General features: G+C 33.0%; 1 protein-coding gene across 1 annotated transcript; it reads left to right on the forward strand.

Annotated features, from left to right (window-relative positions):
* Nucleotides 1–317: 317 nt before the first annotated feature.
* Nucleotides 318–794, forward strand: LOC127136093 (secreted RxLR effector protein 161-like). Its single transcript, XM_051062690.1, has 2 exons — nucleotides 318–432; nucleotides 544–794. Exons 1-2 carry the CDS (start codon nucleotides 318–320, stop codon nucleotides 792–794), a joined length of 366 nt encoding a protein of 121 aa, XP_050918647.1.
* The last annotated feature ends 21,044 nt before the right edge of the window (nucleotides 795–21,838 follow it).

The following is a 21,838-nucleotide window of genomic DNA, read 5'->3' on the forward strand; positions in this document are numbered from 1 at the left end:
GTAAAATTTGTTTTCTCATTTTGTATATGGATGACATACTACTTGCAACCAATGATAAAGGTTTTCTACATGAGGTGAAATAATTCCTCTCTAAAAACTTTGATATGAAGGATATGGGTGAGGCATATTATGTCATTGGCATTAAGATCCACAGAGATAGACTTCGAGGAATTTTGGGTCTATCACAAGAAACCTACATGAATAAAGTTTTAGAGAGATTTAGAATGAAAGATTGTTCACCAAGGGTTGCACCCATTGTCAAGGGCGATATATTTAATTTGAATCAATGCCCTAAGAATGATTTTGAGCGGGAATAAATGAAGAACATTCCATATGCTTCTGTTGTTGGAAGTCTTATGTATGCTCAAGTATGCACAAGGCCCAACATTGCATTTACTGTTGGAATCTTAGGAAGATATCAGAGTAATCCAGGTATGGATCACTAGAAAGTTGCAAAGAAGGTGTTGAGATATCTTAAAGGAACAAAAGATTACATGCTAATGTATAGGCAGACGGACAATCTTGATGTGATCGGCTATTCAGACTCCGATTTTGCTGGTTGTGTTGATTCTCGCAAATCAACATCAGGATATATTTTTATGATGGCTGATGGAGCTATTTCATGGAGAAGTACTAAGCAAACCTTGGTTGCTACTTCTACTATGGAAGTCGAGTTTGTCTCCTATTTTGAGGCTACTTCTCATGGTGTATGGCTTAAGAGTTTTATTTCTGGGCTTAGAATCACGGATTCTGTTTCTAAACCTCTGAAGATTTTTTGCGATAATCCAACATAAAGTATTTAGCCATTAGAGAAAGAGTTAAAGATAAAATAGTAGTTATTAATCACATTAGTACTGATTTAATGATCATTGATCCTTTGACTAAGGGCATGCCACCAATAAAATTTAAGGATCATGTAGAGAACATGGGACTTGGGTTCTCCTCATGATTGTATACATACAGTTTATTAATAAAACTCTTATATTATGATGTTTTCTCATTTTCATGCGCACATCAGTTTGAGAAAATATGTTACATCTGGACCAAGAGTAAACATTGGTTTATTCATCAAGTTAGTTACCATATTACAGATATATACTTGAAAATAGACATGTTGTAATACATAGATGAGTACTCGCTTTAAGAGGGACTATCTCTATGATTCACATATTTATTTCTTGAGTAAGTTTTCCATGACTCATTTATGCCAATAATCTGTTCTATGGACCAAGTGGGAGAATGTAACGGTTTCTTATTTTTATTTTAATAAGTATTAATAATAAAAAACCAATTTAATGTGGTCCATAGTTTTGGGATTTTGGTTCTGAAAAGGGTATGATTTATTTTGGTTTTAATGTAAATTGATATGACCATTTAATTGGGTGATAATGATTTTTAATAGCTTTAAATTCTTGATGGTAGAATCAAGCCTATAAATAGTCTTTGGTCCCCAAAGCTTTCTCTCATCGCAAAAGAAATACACCATTTATATTGAGAGAGCAAGAGCTTGGAAGAATCAAAGGCAGTGCACTCACAACACTGCAACAATGGCTGGAGGTCAAACCTCTAATTCTATTTCCGCATTTTGTTTTATTTATCTTGTTGTTCTTTTGTTATCAGGAACATAGGATCAATATATATATTAATCTAACATTAATTACAACATAGAAAATAAAAATAAAATAAAATTGAAAAGATCTCAATAAACTAAAAATAGAGCTCAAATTGAGTCCAATCATAAAAAACACTACAAACAATATAAAACCAAATTCAAACCAAACAAATATCTAAAAGTAGGAAAAAACGATAACACAAAAGGTAGTTCTTGCTATTTTTTCTCAACCATGTTGAGATAAACAATGCCAAACGCAACAAATCTATTAGAAAGAGAGAGTTCTTAAGTAATCAAGAAAATGATTCAATTCACAAAGAGAGAGAAGAAGAAGAAGGGAGAATCGATTATAACCATTTATCGGTTCACTTTCTCAATTAGGGCTAAAAGATAACAAGTGAATAACAACAACCAACTTATACTACTCTAAAAAAACTAGAGTACAACCTATATATAGGCTCCTAGTATATGTATGACGATAACACTCATATATGACATACATAACTATTACATAGCAAAGTATATAACTAACTTAAGTCAATGCATGCTAGATCAGACTTCGAGTACAACATGAACCTCTTTGATCACTGCATGCTAGATCGGACTTCAACTACAACATGCCATATCCCAGTCGAACAAAGAGGCTACCTATGTCGAGATTAGATTTCGATCCAAATACTACAAACCAGAATAAGAATGAGTTGCTTTCTTTACTAAAATGACTTTCTTAAACTAAAACTGGAGAATATAAATTTTTCCACAAACAATTTTTTAATAAAAAATAAAAAAAAAAGGAGAAAATCATACTAACGCGTAATGTGTAACTCCCCGAATTTTCAGTTAATTATTTAATTGAATTTTAACTTATTTTATATGTGTTTGGTGCATTTATGATTTATTTGGTTTATTTTGTCATTTGATGGGAGTGAGAGGAATTAGTATTTTCTCTAATTATTTAAAATCATAAAGAAATATGAAATATGAGTTAGGGGTAGTAATTTGGAGTTTGAGTGAAGTAGGGGGAGGATGTGATGTTAGGGAGGGCGAGGGGAGTAAGAGGATATTTGGAATAAAACTAAAAGTAAGGATTATTTAGATAAGTTAGAAAAGAGGAATAGAAAAATTCAGATACGTGAAATTGGTGAGAAAAGAGCAAGAGAGGAGAAAAAGTCCTAGCAGAGAAAAAGTGAGATTCCATTGTCAAGGTTGACGTTTTTCCACATAATCGAGTTAGGGGGAGGGATTTTCATGATATGGGTTCTTATTCTTGTAGGGTAAAGGGGGATCCTTACCCCCTATCTTTTTCCCTTTCCCCCTTATACTCCATTGATGAGGGTTTTGTGAATTATGTGAGGTTTGTGCAAAATCTTCATAATTAATTGATGTGTTGTTAATTTTGATTGTGTAAAATATGATATGTGTTACTTAGATGTGAAATTGTATGATAAATTTCCATGAGATGTTTTATAATGATGATGTTCATGTATTTATGGTATGTGTTGATAAAGAGCATGATGAATTAATGTGATAAATCAATGTTAATATAATTGATGTGTTAGATGTTATATGAAAGAAAGCATAAGGTAACAATAATGAAGAGAGAGAGAGAGAGAGAGAAGTTGAAAGGAAGAAGAAGGTAGCAATAATGAAGAGAGAGAGAGAGAGAGAGAGAGAGAAAAGTTGAAAAATTAACTCAATTTTGGATTTCATCCCTCCTTTTAAAAACCCCCATGCTACATTTCCACGTGTAATAAAAAGTGTCAGAATAAAATAAAAAAGTAAAAGTCACGTCAGTAACGTTAGCCACCTAAGTTTTATTTTAACAGAACTTTGATGCTAGAGACTAACGCCAACAATAATGTAACATAGAGGGACTAACATAAAAAAAAACTTAGGGACTAAAACCAAAAACCCGCCAACTTACAGGGATCAAAAAACTATTTAAGCCTTATTTTTATTATTATAAATAGTGATTCACCTTGTTGGCCGATGCTTAATACTTTAAAGTCTAAATACCTTTTTTGGTCTCTTATATTTACCTCGGGATTCATTTTGGTCTCTTAACTTTTTAAAAGACCGATTGATGGAGTCAAACATGGATAACATTAGTTATTGGGCAAGATAATATACCACTAGGCCACTTCACCTTTTTAAATTTAATTTACAAATTAAATATATATTGAAATATTAACTATTTATAAAATGAAGATATTCAACTTAACCAACATCACTGTTCCCAAAAGTTGATGAAGAGGAACATTGAAGATCTGAACCGAGTGAAACATTGTGCTTCAAATTCTTCCCATTCCCCAAAAGATCCAGGTTGACAAATTATATTTATTCTTCCTAACAATAACACCAAAGAATATTTATTAGTAAAAAATTCAAAACAATGTAACAGATCCAAATATCTGAAACCCTAAGGTGATAAGTGTGTGAGTTCTCTCACTTATAAATGCTCAAGTTTTTCTAACCAATGTGAGACTTTTCCACACTACTCACATTGGTTATTCTCAACAAATCTTAAAGGAATCACTAGATCTACATAAATAACCAAGAACGGAAAATCCAAATAGGAGGATGTCGCTATACAGTCGGCGCTGAATTGGGCCTATGGTGTGTCGGTGGAGCAGATTGCCGCCCAATTTAGAATGGAATACATTGCTACAATTTTAACAATGTGCATAATACGACGTCGTTTTCTTTCAACGTTTATTTTCTCAACCAATTTGACTAATTATAGTTGCAATTTCAGTAACAATTTTGTTGTTACATCCTTGGACATCTCTCTATCTATCTATTTATCTATTTAAATATGATTTTGTTTTTGACTTAGGGATATCTAAAATGCCATGTAATGTAGCTATTACGGATGAATAATTTTTTTATCTTTGAGGGTTTTTGGAAGATTTTTAGCTGTTTTATTGTGCAAAATATTTAGGGCCTGTTTGAATCACTTTTGGTTTTTGGTTTTTAAAATCTATTTTAAAAAATCTATTTGAAAAACTATTTTTGAGAAAAAAAATGAAAAGTAACTCGTTTGGTAACTCAATTTTTGAAAACAGTTTTAAATATTAAGAACTAAAAAAATTATGTTTGGTAGTATAATTTATAAAAATTGTTTTTAGTAATATAACAAAATAGTTAAAATCTATTTTATTATATTAAATAATTATATTAAAAAATAATCACGATATCTCTTTTGGAGATATAAAAAACAGCTAATATATATTTAAGTTTATAATAATTTTTTTAATTAATAATTAAATATACAAATCACCTAATGTGATGCATAAAAATTAAATTTAAGTGTTAGTATGAATATATATATATATATATATATATATATATATATATATATATATATAAATATAAATATATATATATATATATATATAAATATATATATATATATATAATATATATATATATATATATATATATTATAATTAAATATTTTAATTAAACTTTGATAATATTTTATAATATAATATTAATATTAATTACTTATGTGAGGCTGGTGCGAATACAGGTTTTTTTACCGAGATAACCCAGTTTTTCGAAAAAATTCCCAAAATACCCCAGTTTTCAGCAAAATTCCCAATCTACCCCACTTTTAGGAGGAGGCGCCAATTGAATTGGCGACTCCTCTTAAAAATTGCAAGGAGACGCCAATTGGATTGGCTAGGGCAGGTGCCCTAGCCAATCCAATTAGCGCCTATGTGTAATTTTTAAGAGGAGTAGCCAATTCAATTGGAGACACCCTTAAAAAGCCTCAAATGGAAAAACCTCCAACATGAAAGTTGTAGATCGTTTCAAGACAATGAATTTGGACATAAATTTTGCATCATTTGGATTTTTTATGAGAAAGTTATGAGCAGTTGAAGTTGGACTACTGAGTTTTTCAACTGTTATCTGACCTATAATGTCTTGTATTATCGCATGTGTTTCTTTTAGAATTATGAAATTTTGTCCAACATAACATTTGAATTAGACATCTCAAATTTTACAATGCACTTGGTCCTACCTCAAAATAATTAAAAATGAGTGAGTTAGGTCCCTGCGAACTTGACCCAAAATTAGGGTTTCTGTCAAAATGACCTATAATGTTTTGAAATGAATGATGAGCTTCCAAGTTTCAAATGGATTTTTGATGAACATGAAAGTTGTTCATATGGCGACTCTTCTTAAAACTTGAATGGAGGCGCCAATTGGATTGGCTAGGGCAGGTGCCCTAGCCAATCCAATTGGCGCCTATGTGTAGGTTTTAAGAGGAGGCGCCAACTCAATTGGCGACTCCCTTATAAAATGCCTTTTTTGTCTTATAAATAGATGCGTTGTGTGACCAATTGTTCCACAACTTATATAATCATTTGGCTATCATGTTTGGTGTTCGTCGCCGATACGGTAAGGTGATTTATGCGAGAGACAAACCTCAATTGCTGACGCTGTTTTGGAACATCACCACGTTAGATCAACTGAAGAGGGAGCTGGTTCGATGGTTAGACGGGAAAATACCAGAAGGGGAAAAAATCAGAAGTATTGAGAGACTTGACAATATCTTTGGTTGGATGCGAATGAAGACTGATAAGGATGCTAGGGAAATGATGTTCGGTCGAGACGACATTAATTTGATTGTTGTAATCAGTTAGAATTATTTATGTTTTCAGATGTTTTGTACTGATGTTTGTTATGAAACTCGTTGTAACAAGAACTTAATGATATATAATGATTGATTGTTACAGAAATACAATGTTACAAAAAGCTTAAGATCTAGATGATGCTCCTTAATTGGGACAGTTGTTTTTGTTGTGTCCTGGTTGACGACAGATACTACATAATCTTATCATTTTATCTGTGGAATCCATCTCTGTTCTGATACGTGTGTTGTTTGGCCTTCCTTTCTTCTTTCTACGCATCTCTTCATTGTGCCAAACAATATCTCCTTCATATGGAGGCCAGTAATCCTCCATTGGTAGTACTGAAAAGCTTTGACTATATACATTCATGATGGTGTTGGCCTTGTACACATCAGATAAATGGGTGAAAGCGTTTTGACGAGTATAAGCGCATGCTGCAATGACATGGGAGCAAGGTATGCGGAAGACCTGAAATTTTCCACAATCGCACCAACTTCTGTGTAGTCTAACTGCGTAGGCTAAATTTGGTCTCCCCTCGTTGTTGCCCATTGCTTCCTGGACGCTGAAATTTTGTCTATGACGGTCAAAGACTGTTACAGCGTGTGTCGTAGCTTTGATGCTCTCCTCTTTCATGACCTTCATGCAACACTCACTGAATACTTGTCCGGACATTAACACTGCACTTCATCTTTCACCTCTGGTTGCGAACATAGAAGCCAACCTATAATAGGTTGATCTTACCAAGGCGGTTATCGGCAGATTTCGAATTCCTTTGAAAACCCCGTTCATGCATTCCACAATGTTTGTTGTCATGTGGCCCCATCGACAACCACCGTCAAATGCTCTTGTTCACTGCTCTACTGGTATGTTATTTATCCATCTCCCCGCGTCTTCATTAGACAGTCGAATTTCATCACGATAATATTGAAATGACGGTTGAGTTAAAGCATACCCAACATTTACCACCTTCTTGCGAAGATTCTTATCTTTTATAGCACACATGAAGTTTTGTGCAATGTGTCTGATACAGTAGACATGTGTAGAAGGAGGATCATGCCATCCGTTGTCATGGTTGTTGTAGGCACTCTCAATGGCAGCATGTCTATCAGAAATCAAACATAGATTGGCTTGTGGAGCGACATGCGTTCTGAGATGTCGAAGAAAGAAACCCCATCCACCAGCCGTATCACCTTCAACAAGAGCAAAGGCAATGGGAAAGACATTGTTGTTACCGTCTTGTGCAACCGCCATAAGCAAAGTACCCTTGTATTTTCCGTATAACCAAGTGCCATAAATTTGCAAGAGAGGTTTGCAGAAAGCGAAACCTTTGATGCACGGGTCAAATGCCCAAAAGAGACGGTGAAATATTCTATTACCTGTAGCACAGGTTCCGTCTGGCATCATTGCTGGCACTGTCTCCATAATTGCCACAGTTCCTGGGACATAAGTTTTTAGTGCCCATAAAAACCGTGGTAATTCCTTGAATGAATCCTCCCAGTTGCCGAAAACCTGTTCAACAGCCTTTGTCCTCGCAATCCATGCTTTCTTGTAAGATGGAGTATAATTATATGTTGTTCGGATATGGGATATAATTATACTCACCTTCACTGATGGGTCTTTATTTACCAATGGCAGAATGTCTTGACATATCAAAGTTGTGCTCAGTTTACGGTGATCTTGTTCAACGTTAGTTGCAACGCAACTGTGCGATGGGTCTATTGAAGCGATCTCCCAAGAGTCATTTTTCTTCTTGTAAGATGCAGCCAAACGAAACTTACAAAGCATGTTACGACATTCGATAACATACCTTCTAGAATCAGTGTGTTTCACTGTAAAGTCAGCAAAGTTGTTCATGTGGAATTTTTTGATTGCCAAGACACATTCTTCTTTGGTACGAAACATGTCTCCCACCTTTAACTCGCCTACTGGTCTCAGATACGGAATATAGAAGACACTGTCGGATGTTTCATCGTCGTGAAGATCCATATTTGTCATATGTTGAGGAGGATTGTAGGCATGACTAGGAGGTATTGGTGGCGATTGAGCATCATCTTCATCGTCGTTATTCAGCATGTGATCAACCTGTATCTCGGTCTCCTCTTCTTCTTCATCAACAACGTCGACTTCTACTTCTGCTTCTGGGTTGAGTTCATCATACCATTGTGCATCATCTGCAGCATCTTCACCAGCTGTATCCTGATCGGTTAGTTGAGACTGTTGAGATGGTATACATGGTTGTAGAGTAATGTACAACTCGATACAATCCATGCCTGAATGTTCATGACTAAGAAACATGTTTTCAACATCTTCATCGTCTCGTACCTTAAGGGGGGAAAACTTGCATTGACCATTCTCAAAAAATATTGGATTTTGATATGTGATCTTTGACACAATACCTGATCCTATAAAGGATTGTATTCTTTTTTTCAAATGCAAAAAGGTTGCATTTCTCTTGATCGTGACTCTAATGGTATCAGTGTTTCGAAAACAAAAACCATGAAGCTCAGACTCAAAAGTTTCACCGTTGCAGTTAACGTTGACACTGTATAATGATGAAGATGACATTTTGGAGATGAAAACTATTTTGCAAGTGCAGATGAATGTGAGTGAAGTGTCTTGGATGTTGATAGTAAGACACTTAAATAGATGGTATCAATGTCTCACATGCTAGCTAGTTCTGAGATAATGTGTCGGACATTGAAGCTACTCTGAGATAATGTGTCAAGCATGCAAGCCAGTTCTGAGATGATGTGTCTGTCATGCAAGACAGTGTGAGTTGATATGTCAAGCATGCTAGCTAGTTCTGAGATGATGTGTCTATCATGCAAGACAGTGTGAGTTGATATGTCAAGCATGCTAGCTAGTTCTGAGATGATGTGTCTGTCATGCAAGACAATGTGAGTTGATGTGTCAAGCATGCTAGCTAGTTCTGAGATGATGTGTCTGTCATGCAAGATAGTGTGAGTTGATGTGTCAAGCATGTAAGCTATCAACAAGCGACTCTTCAGCATGCAGGAGACAGGACAACCACGTGTCTGACATGTAAGCTAGCTCTTAGATGATGTGTCAGTCATGCAAGACAGTCTGAGATGATGTGTCAACCATGCAAGCTATCAAGAAGTTAGTCATCAGCATGCAGGAGACAAGACAGACACGTGTCGGACATGTAACATAGTCAGAGATGATGTGTCAATCATGCAAGCCATCCACAAGTGAGTTGTTCAGAATGCAGGAGACAAGAATGCCACGTGTCAGACATGCATATGGTGCCGCCAAATGGTTTGGCGCCTCCACTTAATGCTTGTACATGGTCGCCAATTCAAGTGGCGACCCCATGCAGTCAGACCTCGAAACCAAGCATTCAGAACTAGCCTTGCATGCATGGCCCTATGGTGTCGCCAATTTGAATGGCGACCCCTCTTTAGGATTGTACATGGTCAGCAAATGAGGTGGAGACACCATGCAAACACAAATTTTTATGCTCTCTTCCATTTGCCTATAAATACATCCACTCCTTCAACAATTCTTCCACACCAACATTCTCACTACTTCCTCTACAATACTTCTTTTACAATTTCATCTTCAACAACATCTTCCAATTTCATCTACACCAAGTCCCCAACAATATGTCTTTACTCACAATGGGCGAAGCACACAGAGGAACGGTTGCAAACATCGCAACATATGTAAGTTTTTTCTTTTGTTAACTTTTTATCTTTCATCTTCACCAACCCCATTTTATTTTGAAATACCAACTTAGTCAAGTGTTATATTATTTCTATTATAGGATGTATCAAGGTTTCGAACTCGAGTCCACGAATTTGTCCCAATGGACCCGATGATTCAACCTTATGTTGAACTCGCCGGTTTTGGTCATATTAGCAAGATTATGTCTTGGTCTATAGATAACAAGTTCATTCTAGCATTATGCGAAAGATGGAGGCCAGAGACACACACATTTTGGTTTCCAACCGGTGAGTGTACCGTGACGTTGGAAGACGTCTACATGCTTTTAGGACTACGAATTGAAGGCAAAGCTGTTAATGGTAAGACCAACTATGCAAATTCAATTTGCATGGAGCTTTTAGAAACTGATTTGTTAGATGATAATGCTAGAGGTCAAGGTATACTACTCTCACGCCTAAAGTCATATTATAATAGTTTATATTTAGATGAGCATTCTACCGAAGATGCTCGAATAATAAAAACTAGGTGTTACATTATGCTGTTAATAGGATCCTTTTTATTTCCCGAAGGTAGTGGTTCTAGCATGCATATTATGTACTTACCTCTACTTAGACATGTAGATAGAATAGGTAGTTACAGTTGGGGATCCGCTTGTCTAGCTTATCTCTATAGTTCGTTGTGCAAAACTTCCCACAAAGACACATCTACATTTTCTGGATGTGTTGTGTTGCTACAAGCATGGGGTTGGTCAAGACTACCGTCTCTACCACCGGTCAATAACAACCCTTTCACTTTTCCATATGCAAAAAAGTAAGTTGTTTAAATTGCTATATCTTTACTTACTTCCTTAAAGTTTATTACCTCAAACTAATTTTGTTTAACTTTTTGGTGTAGATGGTCGGCACGTGGTATGAGTTACAGCAGATGTCCGAGACACTGTATTACTCAGTAATGCAACCTGTTGGATCACCTTCGACCGACAAACGTAAGCAAAATAACTTCATTATATCGTCATATTATGTTAACTTTTTCTACATTCATTATAATCATATCTTCTTTAACATTTCAGTTCATTTGGCGTCCATACCTTAATCTGGATCATGAGCATGAGGTCAACGCAGAAGACGCAGCCATATGGACAGCATGCACACCGATAATACGGTTCACAACTGTGGAGATGCACAACACCGATCGTGTGAAGCTGCAGTTCGGTATGGTCCAGAATATCCCAGATCCCTCAGCTAGTCTAGGAGAATGGCATATGCGTAAAGTGAACGACCAATGGAACTTCAACCCTTAGCAAACCTTCGCAAGATCAGAGTGTCGCAAGTGGAAGCACTATCATGACCATGTCTTAACTGACGCAGTCATGCCAAATGAGGTAAAACCAAGTCGTACTTATATGGCTTGGTACAGATCGGTTGGTTTTTAATTCATCGCCGATGATATGTACCTCTACGACCCACGCCAGACAAGTTACACACAAGAAGGATCAACATCTAACCCCCAACAACATTCTTAGCCCGGTTTCTCACAACCACCTATCCGTCAAACTTTCCGTTCCACAAACACACAAACATACAACCAAAATATGTCATTCACCCAACCCCAATACCAAGAACATACCCCATACCACCACCAACAAATGGACCATCAACCTCAGACTGAACATCGCTTCGCCCCCACACCATCACCCTACCAAAGTTGCCTTAGCCAAAACACTAACCGCCCCTCCTCCTACCGTAGCCAAGAAGCCCAAACATCACAAAACCAAAACATCCCACAACCCTATGTCTTCCAAACACCCCAACAACCTTTCCAACCTTTCCTAGACGCATCATTCACACCCATGTCTCCCTTCAACCGTCCCGGTCGCCCATCCATGAGTCAACCACACCCAACTTCTCTGGCATGGGTCATGAGCTTAGCTACGCCGGTACACCATCATTTCACACCGAAGACTATGTTGAGTTGGCTAAATACCTCAACGGATCTTCTCCTGTAGGAGGTAATGATGCTTCTGGCCCCTCAGATGAACAAACACCGGTGCAGAATCGTCAACGTGGGTTAGGGCCAAGGGTTAGGGTAGCTAGGGGATGTGGGACCGGAGGTCGGTTAGGTGATCCCGATCATCACCATTAGGATTCTTTGTGTAAACTCCAAATTTTATTAATATCAAGTCGTATTATATCAAATTTCTCTTTGTGTAAACTCCAAACATTAGGTTTCTTTGTCTAAACTCCATTTTGGCAAAATTCACATACATATGTTTTGACTGAAACCCTAATTTTGGGTCAACTACCCAAGAACCTAACTCACTCATTTTTTATGATTTTGAGGTGGGACAAAGTACATTAAAAAGTTTGAGATGTCTACTTAAATTGTTATGTTGGACAAAATTTCATAATTCAAAAATAAACACATATGATAATACAAAACATTATAGGCCACATAACAATTGAAATGTCAAAGAGTCCAAGTTCAGGTGCCCATACCTTTCTCAAAAAAATGCAAATGATGCAAAATTTTAGTCCAAATTCATTGTCTTGAAAAGATATACAACTTTTATGTTGAAGGTTTTGTCATTTGAGGCTTTTATCATTCAAACAGAAGGACTTGAAGTTGGTCCCTTTTGGCAAAATTCACATACACATGTTTTGATAGAAACCCTAATTTTGGGTCAAGTTCGCAAGGTCCTAACTCACTCATTTTTAATTATTTTGAGGTAGGACCAAGTGCATTGCAAAATTTGAGATGTCTACTTCAAATGTTATGTTGGACAAAATTTCATAATTCTAAAAGAAACACATGCGATAATGCAAAACATTATAGGTCAGATAATAGTTGAAAAACTCAGTAGTCCAACTTCAACTGCCCATAACTTTCTCAAAAAAAATCCAAATGATGCAAAATTTATGTCCAAATTCATTGTCTTGAAAAGATCTACAACTTTCATGTTGGAGGTTTTCTCATTTGAGGCGTTTTTAAGGGTGTCTCCAATTGGATTGGCGCCTCTTCTTAAAAATTACACATAGGCGCCAATTGGATTGGCGCCTCCCTTTAAGTTTTAAGAGGAGTCGCCAATCCAATTGACGACACCTCCTAAAAGTGGGGTAGTTTGGGAATTTTTTTGAAACGTGGGGTATTTTGAGAATTTTTTCGAAAAACTGGGTTATCTCGGTAAAAAAACCGCGAATACAAGTGTATTTTCTTAATTGTATATAAAATAAATACAAGTCTATTTTATTAATTATACTTAAATGATTGAATAATGTGATTACTTACTATATTCGATTATTTAAATATAATTTATTTTAAAAAATCACTTGGGGTATCCTATCTCTTATTTTTGAAAAAAAATCGGTTGAAATGAGAAAAGACACTCTATTCAATAAGGTCTCTATGTATTAGTTAGGTTAAATGAAAACAATTTTTGGTCTAAATTTGTGAATATTTCAATAGTTTTAAATAATTTTCAAATAAGTATAAAAAAATTAATTAATCAAAAGAGTCACTTTTAAATATTTATATATTGAAAAAGTTAAAATAAATATTAAACAAATTTTCAAAATCAATAATAACAGAAAAATAATTAATGCATGATTAATTAACGATACTGAATATTAATGGGAAGTAAGAGGGGTGAAGCCATGAGCTAACTCATTAATAAGTTAAAATTAAAATTATTGAAATGTAAATTGCAGATAATTTTTAAAAATATTACAATGTTATCAGATATTACAATTAATTATTATACCGCCATTAAGGAAAAAAAATGTGTTTTTTTGTGTTTTTCAACTTTTCTCATTTGAAAAATAAAACTGAAAATTGAAAATCAGAACATGTTTTTTGATAATTTTGATTTTTTAAATTTTAAAATAGTCAATTTCAAAAGTGTTTTAAAAAATAGTTTTGAAAAACAAGTTCATCAAACAAGTATTTCATTTTTTAATTTTTAAAAACTATAAAACAGTTTTTATTTTTTTAATTTTTAAAAACTATAAAAGAGTTCTTAAGAATCCTTTCAAACAGGCCTTACTCTTGAGTTTTTGATTTTCAGGTCATCCTAAATGCAAGTTTTCATTTGGGCAAGTGTTTTATAATTGGGATTTTCTTAAATTAATTTAAGGTGATTGTGTGCAATATTTTCCAACGAGAAAATTGCAGTTGCCAATTCAACATTGTTTTAAGTTTTAACGTAGCATTGCTCTAGCATAAAACTCAAAAGTCTCTATAAAATTTTCTTGAAAGTCCCAATGTGTCGCACCCAATCTATGAAGAACAATTTCTAAAGTAAGATAGCATTCAGAAACAGAGTTTTCCCAAAAGTAATGCGTCCAAGTCAAGTTAACTTCAATCCAACTAAGAATTGTATAAACTGCAGTTTCCCATGTGTGTCATGCCATGCATTTTCACAGACCAATTTTTCTTTCTAAGCGAAGTTGCTTTTCAATTTTAATAATGGAGCACTTAATTTTTTTTCTTAACACCAAAATATTGGTGTGTGTTATTTGGGGAAGGTATCAATAGAAATCAAACTACACTAGCTAATCCGTGGGTTCCCCTTTATGGTAAAAAGTTCGAAAATTAATTCAAAAAATGGCATGCAATTTATATAAAAAGCGTCATAACATATATCATTAAATAATATAATATATTTGATTTTCTTCATTCTTAAATATGCATAAATATAGGAATGACAAACATGTATTTAGGGGTGTGCATTGATCATGAAACAAACCAAATTGAACCATATATATGGTTCGGTTTGGTTCTTAAAACCATTTTCATAAAATCAATTTACTTTTTAGAAATCGGTTTATAAGTGGATCGGTTCGGTTTTAAATCGGTTTTTTTTAAAAAATAGTTAAAAAAAAAATAGTTTTAAATCAATTTCTTTAAAACCAATTTTTTATTTTCTTAAAAAAATCAATTTCAAAATCAATTTTATAAAAAAAATAGTTTTTAAAACTATATTTTTAAAAAATCAATTTTATATCGAAAATAATTTTATTTTCTTTTAATTAATTTTTTTATTTTTACTAATTATAAAACTATTTTATATAAAAAAAATATTTATTTTAAAAAATTACTTTAAATTTGACTTTTATAATCACCACAAATAATATCCCGATTAAAAAGAATCCCAAAGTACGATGTGTTATATAAAAACGGTCATAAAATAAAATAATTATGAATCATATCTCTATAAATCATAATTGTTTATAAAATAAATAACTCATCAAAAAATTTATTCAAATTTCTAAAATCTCTCATAATTGTTCATAAACAAATTTTATGAGGTTTTAAAATATTTTTTCTTTTAAAATTTAAAAAACATAAAAAAAATAATTTAAAAAAAAAAAACAAATATTCAGAAAAAAGAAAAAAATATATATAAAAAAATATTGAAAATAATAAAATTATATTCTGAAGAAAAAAAATTAAGAAAATCTATTTTTTTTAAAAAACATTTTTTTTACTGAAAAAAATACAATATTTTTGATAAAAAATATCTTTTTATTTAGAAAAAAATAATAATTTTATTTGAAAAAAATATCAAATATGATTTTTTTGAAAAAAAATCCAAATATAATATTTTTGGTGAAAAGAAAAAAAAATCTGATTTTTATTTTTAAAATAAATTTTTTATAAAATTTAAAATATAAAATTGATTTATAATGTGATAAAATATAAAAACATACAAAAATAAAAATTTAACACATAATAAAATTTGGATAACCAATAACAAAACCAAATTTATATAATGGTTAACTGTTTATATTTTGATAACCAATAATAAACTAAATTTTTATTTTAGCATTTGGTTTGATTTTTTTAAAATAGATCAATTTAAATACCAATTTGATTATTGATAACCGGTTTTTTTGCACACCCCTACTTAGACGAGGTGAAAAAGACATTAAAATAATGGGTGAGGTGTAAATTTAAAATTTTGACTCAGTCCTAAAACTAAAGATGGATGGAATGGACTGGCAAATATTGTAGTCTCCGAATTCATCATATTCAATAAAGTTGTCAAGTTGCACATATGATTGATATATGTTTCAGAACTCAATGTAGTGGCGAACAAAAGAAATGGACCCAATAGACCATTGAATCTATATCAACCTCACTGATACAAAGAGATAGGAGTATTATTTTTGGGTGATGCATGTGTTCGGTTAATATAGATCAGAGAATGAGTTGGACACGGCCCTTTTTATATTCACATGATTTTGTCATTGTAATTCAACAAATTTTGAGACCCCAAACAAAAGTAATGATTTTGGATTAGATAGTGGCGGCGGTTTTGGCGCGTAGAAATGAGAGAGACGCATACTCTATATATTACCTCATTAAAAAATAATTCTTCCTTTTCCAAATACGATTCATTACCCGAGGCTTACAACTCCACCAAGCTAATTTAAATGTTATAACACTACTACAAAATTGGATTATCGAAATTTAAAATTAAAAAAAAGTTGGCAACTAAACTATTTAGAGAAAGACACAAAAGTTTTGTTCATGTAATTTGGAAAAAAAATTACGTTAGCGAATATAAAATAATTCCCTTTATTTATTTTGTGAATTACATTAGAATATATATATATATATATATATATATATATATATATATATATATATATATATACTAGGTTTTAGTTTATCTAAAATTTGAATCTCTAATTTTCCTCGATAAATCATTATCTCTATTCATAATTATCTCAATAAAATGATTTATACTCTCAACAACTCATAATTATCTCAACAATCCATAATTATCTCAATAATATAAGTTATACTCTCAACATGTAAGCCACAATACTTCCTTAGTAGCTTCAGCTACTGCCATGTATTCTGCATATTTGTAGACATAGTTACTATGGATTGAACTGATGATTTTCAGCATATAGGCCTCCCGGCAAGAGTAAAAATAGACCCTGTTGTAAACCTCTTATCACCCAAATCACATGCATATTCAAAATCAACATATCCCACACTTGATGGAACACATGCTTCATTTTGAACATGATAAAACAATTCATTGTTCCTTTCAAGTACCTTAGGATTGACTACTTCTCAATGTTACTTCCCTAGCTTGGATATGAACTTGCACACTTAGCTAACTGCTTGTGCCAAATCCGGTCTAATGTAAACTATAACATACATCAAACGACCAACTACACTTGCATAAGGAATCTTAGACATACCTTCAATCTCTAAGTGTGTATTTGAACAATGTTCCAAAGAGAGATTAAAATGATTTTTCAATGGAGTACTCACATGCTTTGCTTTGCTCATGTCAAATATGCTCAAAACACCTTCAACATAACTTTTATGAGACAACCATAATTTATTAGCTCCTCTATCCCTGTGAATTTTCATCCCAAAAATCTTCTTTGCATCACCTAGATCTCTCATATCAAACTCCTTACTCAACTTGGTCTTCACTTCATTTATATCATGTAAATGGTTGGCAGCAATCAACATATCATCAACATAAAGTAACAGGAAAATAAAAGAGTCATCATCAAGGCTCCTCACATAAACACGACAATTATAATGACACCTTCTATAGCCAATCTGGAGCATGTATGAATCAAAGCGCTTGTATCACTGTCTTGGAGATTATTTCAAGCCATACGGAGACCTCTTCAATTTGCAAACAAGTCTACCATGTCCAGTATTACTGAATTCCTCTGGCTGCTCCGTGCAGATTTGTTCATCTAAATTATCATGGAGGAAAGTTATTTTCACATCCATTTGCTCTAAATGCATATCCTTGTGGGCTACTAGGGCTAATAGTGCCATGATATAAGTGTGTCTAAAGACCAGACTGCAAATCTCATCATAATCAATCCTTTTATATTGTGAATACCCATTTGAACTATGAGAGACTTTCTGTTATTGCTGGATTTTTCTTATACACCCACATGCAACCAATAACTCTCTTTCTTCGTGGCAGTTGAATAAGATCTCATGTCTCATTCTTTTTCAAAGGCTTTATCTCCTCCACTAGTACTCATCCACTTATCTTTATCTTGGCTAACCATAGCCTCTCGAAAGGTAGAAGGGTCTCCTGAATTGGTAAGAAGAGCATATACTGCAAAGTCTAAAAACCCATATCTCACTAGAGGTGTAATACGACATGGCCTCTTATCGCGCACAAGTGCATAGTCTTGTACTTCATCTGAATCTTGCACTCCACCTGAATCTGAGTCTGGCTCAACATTAAACTATCAAATTTAATGAGTTGGTACATCAGTAATAGCTTTTTAGCAATAAAATTAATGCGATTGATTTTAGCGATTCATTTAGAGCCCATTTATCATATTTTTAAGGAAAAATGATCTTTATAAGATTTTAATATTTAATTAGATCTACAAATATTAGTAAAAAAATCAAATCTACAAATATAACAAATTTTTTGTTTCACTTGTTATAATTTTGTTTGATTAGTTTTGTTTTTGCAAATACATATAACTTTGTTTATGAACTTTTTTTTAATTATTGTAAAATTAATTATATTAGTAGGTGACTCTCCGAGGGAAAACGGGGACGATGACATGTACATAGACTATAATGCTATATAGAAGGCATTATAACCATGATCCCCTAGGGATTAGGCAGTTAGACTCTCCAATTAAAATGGAGCCGTTACTACTTCTTAGGCTTAAGCTTAAATAGTCTATTGATCCATGTAAGTTAGCAAATTTTTGAATTTTTGTTTTGATGTTAAATTCTAAAATGCAAAGTTTAAAAAATGGTACTAAAAAGAGTTGATCTCATTTTCATTGCTACTTTAAACAACTAACTTTCCACAGGACCAACAATTCCATCGGGTAGAAATATTGCAACAAGTATATATATTTTATAATTGATTCAGTATTATAAAATTACTTAATATTTTAATTATTAATGATTAATTAATTTATTTCAACTATAAATTACTTATTATTATTAAGTGCTTAGATATTTGTATTTCATATTATTTAATAAATTATTTTTTATTTCATATTAATACTTATGATTGAAATAATTATTTAATTAACTAATTTTTATTTCAAACTATTTAATAATTATTTGATATTATATAGTTTATTAAATATTTCAATTATTATATTATTTCAACTATTTAATATTTCAACTATTAATATTTCAGCTATTAATATATCAACTATTCAGTTTATTAAATATCTATTCTATTAAAAAATTACTTTATTAAATATTTAATATTTAATATATTAAATATTTAGTATACTAAATATTTAATAGACTAAATATTTTTTTAATAAAATAATATTAATAGACTAAATATTTAATCGACTAAATATTTAATATTTAATAAAATAATTATTAATAGATTAATATTTTATATACTAAATATTTAATATTCAATAAAGTAATTTTTTAATAGAATAAATATTTAATAAAATAAATAGTTGAAATATTAATAGCTAAAATATTAATAGTTGAAATATTAAATAGTTAAAATAATATGACATGATTATTCAATATATAATAGTTGATATTATTTAATAAACTATTTAAAAATATTAATATTTTTTCCTAATATCAATAAAAATAAAAATTAAAATATAATATCAAATAATTATTTAATAGTATGAAATAAAAATTAGTTAATTAAATCGTTATTTCAACCATAATTATTAATATGAAATAAAAATTTATTTATTAAATATTATAAAATATTAATACTAAAGCACTTAATGGAATATTAAGTGATTTATAATTAAAATACATTATGAAATGGAATGATTCACCTAGTGGAAAAATAGTTGTGGAATATATATTATTGTTACAATGATACTATCAAATGATACTATTGGAAAAATAGTTGAAATACATTATGGAATACATTACTGAAGCACGTGTGGAATATATTATTATTATTATTACAATGATATTATCAAATGGAATGGTTGTTCTAATGGAATATATATATATATTTTATATATATATATATATACGGAACACGATTTGTCCTCACCAGGCGTCTGTGTCATAATATGTCGCTTAAGCCTAACCCTTACGTAGTAGATGACTCTCCGAGGGAAAACAAAGACTATGACATATACATTGACTATAATTCTATATAAAAGACGTTATGACCATGTTCCCTTAAGGATTAGGTAGTCAACAAACTCACCAATTAAAATGGATGGTTACTACTTCTTAGGTTCATAGGCCCCTTTAAATATCTCAACCTTATGGTTAAGGAGATATATTTTGAATACATAGAAAATACCTCTAAAATACAGAGCTTCTCACTCCACGTGAGTTTGCTCTCTCCACACCAAACACACCTCCAAAATAAGACCTATCACACCGAAAATTCTTAAAGCCTATAGTCACCCCTACCAACATAAGGTTGTCACACATTAGTACTTTTAGCAAGTACAATGGTGCCCACTACAAGGGCCAGTAAAATTGACCTAGGTCACACATTCCATTATTCCACCACTTTGACATTTACCAAAACCTCCACTCCTATTAATCTCCACTCTCAACCGTAGATGCTATAGGGAACAATCCCACACGCAGAAGAATACTAGAGGTAACATCGATCCCAATGCCATGGCGAAGATGCGTGCCATCATGGATAAGTTGCACCGTCAGAACGAAGCTATATATGACAATCTTAACATCCAACAACACCACATGAGGTTACCCCGTGAGGAAATAGAGGTGTTGGACCCTCATCCCGTCTTATACGATATATGGGAAGCACTTGTCTCTGAAGGATTAAAGTTTCCCTTCTTGTAAACGTTTGATGAGCATAGAAAACCTTACGAGCATGTCGCCTCCTTCAACATGCAAATGACCATCATAGAAGCTCTTGATTCTTTGAAACACAAGCTTTTGTCTGGTAGTTTCATAGACGTAGCTCTACGATGGTACATGGACCTACCACGAGCTTCCATCTCCAGCTACCAAGATATGGTGAAGAAACCCGTGCACCCGCTCACAACATGTCAACATAGAATGATGGCCCTCATCAGCCTATTTAACATTTGACAGGCCCTTAGAATCACTGAGGGAATAACTCACCCTCTTTAACGAAGCCACTATAAGGGTCGACCATCCTAACCAATAAATGTTCGAAGAAGCATTTCAGAATGATCTTAAAGCATGGCTCTTTAACGAGTTCATCGCCCAATGATCAACCTCCTCTCTGAAAGAGGTAGTCAAAAGGGTGGAATGCTATATAAATGGAAATGATAGTAACACCAAAAATAAGCCACATGACGTGAAAGAACATGTTCCTGATGCTAAAGGCTCATATCACCCAAGAAAAAGCAGATACACCTCGTCTGTGAGGGACAAGACAATGTTTAAGAAAAATGGAAAAGTTGTCGGGAGTCTTACACCTCTGAACACTCTCCATAAGAAAATATGGCGCGAGGTTCTCCACTTACATGATATCCTTGTACCTCTCGCTCCAAAGGTGGATGTTACGGGATGTAAGCTAGGAAGATGGCATAAGTTCCATAAGATGAAGGGACACCACACATAAGATTGCTACCATCTCAAAAAGGAGATACAATGCCTGATCTAGAAAGGCCACCTTAAGAAATATGTTAAAGGCAACTCCTCTCAAGGGTTAGGTAGAACCATCTCCCACAGGCATGACGATACTGGAAGCCCCAAACCTAGAAAGAGAAAGTAGTAATCCAAATCATATGGCGATAAGGTTGTACGCCACATGCTCAATACTATTATAGGAGAATTTGTTTGGGGGAAAACACACCAGTTCCACCCAAAAGAGATATGTTCACTAGATATTAAATATAAAGGATTTTTCCACATATCAGAAGGAAAGCGAGAACAAGACGCTAGAGGTCGATATCGCTTTCTCATATAAGGATGCATC

This window comes from Lathyrus oleraceus, chromosome 4 (genome assembly GCF_024323335.1).
Source record: "Lathyrus oleraceus cultivar Zhongwan6 chromosome 4, CAAS_Psat_ZW6_1.0, whole genome shotgun sequence".
NCBI lineage: Eukaryota > Viridiplantae > Streptophyta > Magnoliopsida > Fabales > Fabaceae > Lathyrus > Lathyrus oleraceus.

Excerpts from the sequence above, each read along its gene's own strand:
- LOC127136093 (XM_051062690.1), top strand. The coding sequence starts at position 318 with ATGAAGAACATTCCATATGCTTCTGTTGTTGGAAGTCTTATGTATGCT. Across the intron at positions 433-543 it reads AAGATATCAGAGTAATCCAG|ACTCCGATTTTGCTGGTTGT; the intron begins GTATGGATCACT and ends TCGGCTATTCAG.